General features: G+C 48.0%; 1 protein-coding gene across 5 annotated transcripts; it reads left to right on the top strand.

The window, feature by feature from the left end:
* The first annotated feature begins 1,430 nt into the window (after positions 1-1,430).
* On the top strand, positions 1,431-4,275 carry ARMCX6 (armadillo repeat containing X-linked 6). 5 transcript variants are annotated; one of them, XM_037821578.1, is made up of 4 exons: positions 1,431-1,555; positions 1,856-1,944; positions 2,306-2,362; positions 2,651-4,275. In XM_037821578.1, exon 4 carries the CDS (start codon positions 2,770-2,772, stop codon positions 3,670-3,672), a length of 903 nt encoding a protein of 300 aa, XP_037677506.1. In that variant the 5' UTR covers positions 1,431-1,555; positions 1,856-1,944; positions 2,306-2,362; positions 2,651-2,769; the 3' UTR covers positions 3,673-4,275. The 5 variants fall into 5 exon arrangements, with proteins under 5 accessions (XP_037677506.1, XP_037677503.1, XP_037677508.1 ...); XM_037821575.1 differs by having other exon boundaries at positions 2,283-2,362; XM_037821579.1 differs by having other exon boundaries at positions 1,451-1,549.
* Positions 4,276-4,585: the final 310 nt, after the last annotated feature.

Genomic DNA, 4,585 nt, shown 5'->3' with positions numbered 1-4,585 from the left:
CAGCAGGGACAGGTGGATGTCTGGGGACTAACTTCTACATACTTTGTCCCTGAGTTCTGAGATGATTCTGAGGGGCTTTTACCGGTGGTACAGTGAGACTGGAACAGAAGGCAGGGAACAAAAAGGCCTCTTTGTCCCAGTGAGTGCTTGGGATCCTGTACACTCGCCTATTTGTGAGGGAAAAATGACATGAACATCCATGGGATGTTGCAGGGGTTCGCAGTCACACACAGACCCTCACCACTGTCCCCACTGGAAAATGCTGAACACTAGCCACCGTAGCCACGCTAGGGTGATGCATAGTACACAAATGACCCACACAGGAAATATCTCACCAGTGCCATGATGGAAAGAAATGCCCACCTGATAAGCCTCTTTTCATCAGTGGGATAGCAGGGATTTCTCTAATTTCTGGATGTTTTATGGGTTGCACCAGGAAATTTCTGAACAGATTTTAAATGAAACTCTTTGAATGGAAAACAGGTTCATCTGTGAAGATACTGAACTTGTAACATGCTAGATTCCATCTGGAGTTGGAGGTTTTCATAAAGTTTGTACTTTGAAGTCAGAGTGGAAGCCATCCAAGAGTCTTCTATGAAGAAGATAACAGAAGATTAACATCTAATACCACATCTACTACCAAGAGTTCAGCCAGGAGAAAGAAAGGCACAGTGATTCATTTATTTAAAATGGTCATAATTAGAACACTTACCTTCTCAATATAGATTCATTTGTCTGTCAATTTATAAATGATATTGAAAGCACACTGGTTTTGTTTGTAAGGGTTTTTCTTTTTAATTTTAATGTGCTGTATGAAAGCTGCTATTTCCTATGCAGTCAGAAGAAAATATTTCCAACGTGGTATAAATTAACTCAGTCAGTGAGGCCTCCCTATTAAGTGAGGAATCTTGCTTATCTTACATACTTTTTTCCTTTTACTTGAATCCTTTTTTCTCCAAATGAAAATAGCTTTATTTTATTTTCTGATCACAACACAGTGTAGCTTGAATCAATAAAATAGGAAGAATGAAATAGATCTCAAGTACATAAAAATATTAATTAAATTCTCACTAATACTTGGGCTTCCTTTTCTGACCAACCCCCCACCCTGCCCATTTGGTGCAGAGACTGTACAAGGGAAGGGGTAGAAATTTAAGGTGGGGTGCAGGAGCTTCAGAGCCTAGTAACGAGTGAGACAATTCGCCAAGAAGTGTAAGTGAACGGCAGCCCCAGGAAAAACTGCTGCCCATTCCTGTAATTACTGAAAGGCAAATTCAAACTCCACAGAGACGTGGCCACTTCTGGTGTCTGGTATTGTTTAAGAGGAAAAGAGTGACAGGGCCCAGTGTGATGGAGGGAGGTACGGGGCGGACTGGCGCCTGCCGCACTGCTTGTGGGAGTGGAAATTGGGAGCCAGAGCTCACTGGTGACGTGTCGTCACGTGACCAAGAGCCGCCCGGAGCCGAAGTCCTGCTAGTCGTCTCCGTCTAGGTATCAGCCCCCTGTTACTCTGCAGGCGGGTGAAGAAAGAAGGAAACTAGTCTGCAAGGTGCAGGTCGGTGTGTGGGTGGGCGCTGCTTGGTGAGAAGTGGAGGTGGGAGAGGGGCAAGAGCGCCGCGGTTTGGGCCAATCCGGGCTCTATCCCCTCCTCGCCTACTTTCTAAATGCCCCCTCCCACTCCGTGTCCTCTGCCCGTTTTAGTAGAACTGGCGGGCTTTGGGTGGGGGTGGGGATGGAGGAGTGGGAGGCGTTTACAGAGACTCCAAGGAAAGAAAGGTTTCACAATCAGGGTACCCGTGTCCTGGGTGCTGGTCCGTCCACCAAGCACTCAGTCCCCTCTGTCTCCTGTCTGCAGATTTGTAGGTCGGTTGCCTCTAGGTCGCGGCTCAAATTGCTACGAGGGAAGGAGCAAACTGCCCTGGAACTGTGCATGACAACGTGAAGGTGGGATTAGCCCGGGACCCTGGGCGGGGATGGCAGGGGACTGAGATCTGTGCGGGCCAGGTCCGAGTCGCCCTCTCCCGGCCCCTTCTTTCTCCACACCCCCTCCCATTTCAGTGCAGGAAAAGGGGTGTGGCGGCCTTTGCTGTGGAAATGGCGGACGACAAGGGGGGAGGGGGCGGGGGAGGCCCGCGTTAGTAAAGTCGGGAGGATGTGGGAAATATTTTAGACTCAGGGCCTCGAATTCAAAAAAGCAGGTGTTGGGACCTGTATCTTGAGTGCCAAGCTATCCACTATACTTCTCCATTGCTGCCTATCTTCCTTTCTCTTTCCTTTTGCAGACTGTCTATCTATCACCCTGTAGGGAACACTAACTGAAGACAAGGCAAGAAGAAGGAATTTACCCCTGACATTGGAAAAGGTGGGTGGGTGAAATTGCCCGTGAATCTTTGAGGGTGGGGGTGTGGTGGAGGAGGAGATTACTTGAGGCTTTGCCAGTCCTTCTCAGCCTACTGGCTGCCATGGCTCAGCCCCCATCTTTCACCCTTTTCTGTGGGACCTGGAAAAGAAATAGTGGGCCCTGAGAGTAGATAGGGGGTACAATAAAGGAAAGGAGAAATAGTTTGCTAATAATCCACCTTTCTCAACCTCCTGATAAGGCACACACCCAGGCACAGCCAAAATCCCTAATACTCTTTTTCACCCATAGGTTCATCAAAAGACAGCTGCAGGAGCCTGTGAGAGGCTGAAAACTACCTAAGAGTCCTCTGCAATCAGGCTGAGCAAATTCCTTTCCTGTCCAGCCCCAAGGCTGGCACGGACTTGAGCATGGGCCGGGCTCGGGAAGTGGGTTGGATGGCGGCAGGACTGATGATTGGGGCTGGTGCCTGCTACTGTGTTTACAAACTAACCATAGGAAGAGATGACAGTGACACATTGGAGGAGGAGGAAGACAAATGGGATGAAGACGAGGAACTGGATGAGGAGGAACCCGAGTTGTGGTTTGATTTCACAACTATGGCTCAGCCCTGGAATGAGGACGGGGACTGGACTAAACCTGGGGCCCCAGGCGGAAGTGAGGACAGGCCGTCAGGTGGGGGTAAAGCCAACCGAACATACCTAATAAAAGAGCGCCCATCCCCCTATGGACATAAAAACACTTGGAGTGCTCAAAGCTTTAATAATGTCAGTGTTGTTCTTGATCTCTCCAAGTGTCCTTTCCTTCAGGTAAAGAGGCTGTTTGCTCAGGCCAGACAGGCTGGTTTTCCATCTAACCACAATATCAACAGTCATTTGGCCAGCCTCCCAGTTGTTGGAAACATGATCCCCACTCCCGGCCCCACTGTGAAGGAGAAGGCTGTGTGTGCCCTGGATAACTTGAATGTGAGTATCGAAAATCAGGGCCAGATTAAGATGTACATCAGCGAAGTGCGTCGGGAGACTGTGTCACATTGCCGCAACTCATTTCTGCAACAGGCGGGATTAAATTTGTTAATAAGCATGGCAGTTATTAATAATATGCTTGCCAAGTCCGTTTCAGACTTGAAGTTTCCTTTGATATCAGAGGGAAGTGGATGTGCTAAGGTTCAGGTTTTGAAACCGCTGATGGGTTTGTCTGAAAAGGCAGCCTTGGCAGGAGAGTTGTTCAGTGCCCAAATGCTGTTCTCATTCATGTCTCTCTTTATCAGAAATGGAAACAGAGACGTTGTCCTGGACGTCCTTGCCCCTTAAATGACCATCTCAAACAGAAACCCGTTTGGCGAGCGTTCGCTCGTGTTCTCATTCAAAGAATCTGCAGAGGGTGCTATCGAAGATCCAGCCTTAGCCAGTCACCACATCGTTGGGTTGGGTGAAAGTTACAGTCGCTAAACCGAGAACCACACTCTTACTGGCCAGGCAGGGATTCCCACAGAGCTTTCAGTAACTTCTCGGTTTTGCAGTCGGCAGGCAATGCACACTGTAAATTGCTCCCTTCCAGCCGTCCTCGTGTGGTAAAGGGATCCTTTCAAGCTGCCAGCTGTGGATAAAGAACGTCATACTATAGCAACACGAGTGATGTTGTTGCTTGTGGCGGGCTCCCTGTTTAAGCTGGACCGTTTTGTGGAGACCAGACACATAACAGAGCTTGTGCTGAAAATGCATTTGTTGTTGCTTAGATTGAATTTTTTTTTTTTTTTTTTTTTGGTATTTACTCTTCTACGCGAGCTAATTGACAGTGAACCTGTTCATCAAAACAAAACAAACAAACAAAAAACATTCCCCTTCTACCAATTGTACTGACTTAACCTCATGAGTCTACATTTGTGCGTATCATCAATAAAGTTGTGTGCTTTGATTGGCAAAAAAGAGACATGGTCCTTGTCCTTGAGTTTACAGCCTGCATGAAGAGAAAGACGAAAATACACCCTAACTAACTGGGGCACTTGCTCGCTGACAGTGCTCACAGCAGGCAGAGGTTGAAATGGGCTCTAGTGCTCAGTAAAAGCTTCAAGAAGGGGTTGGGAGTGGGGGTGGAGGGGGATTAAGAAGGAATGTTGAGAGGACTAAGAGAAGCAGCCAGCACAGTGCCTGGTTCACAGAAATCCCTCAGTAATGGTGCGTTTGTTGACTGCCAGCCTGGAGAGAAAGGTCCATATCTTTGGGG

Source organism: Choloepus didactylus, chromosome X (assembly GCF_015220235.1).
Source record: "Choloepus didactylus isolate mChoDid1 chromosome X, mChoDid1.pri, whole genome shotgun sequence".
Classification (NCBI taxonomy): Eukaryota; Metazoa; Chordata; class Mammalia; order Pilosa; family Megalonychidae; genus Choloepus; species Choloepus didactylus.
Note: the sequence above shows the minus strand (reverse complement) of the source record. Positions and strands in the feature narration are given on the sequence as shown.

Coding starts and splice junctions, on each gene's coding strand:
- ARMCX6 (XM_037821580.1), top strand. CDS start 2,770: ATGGGCCGGGCTCGGGAAGTGGGTTGGATGGCGGCAGGACTGATGATT.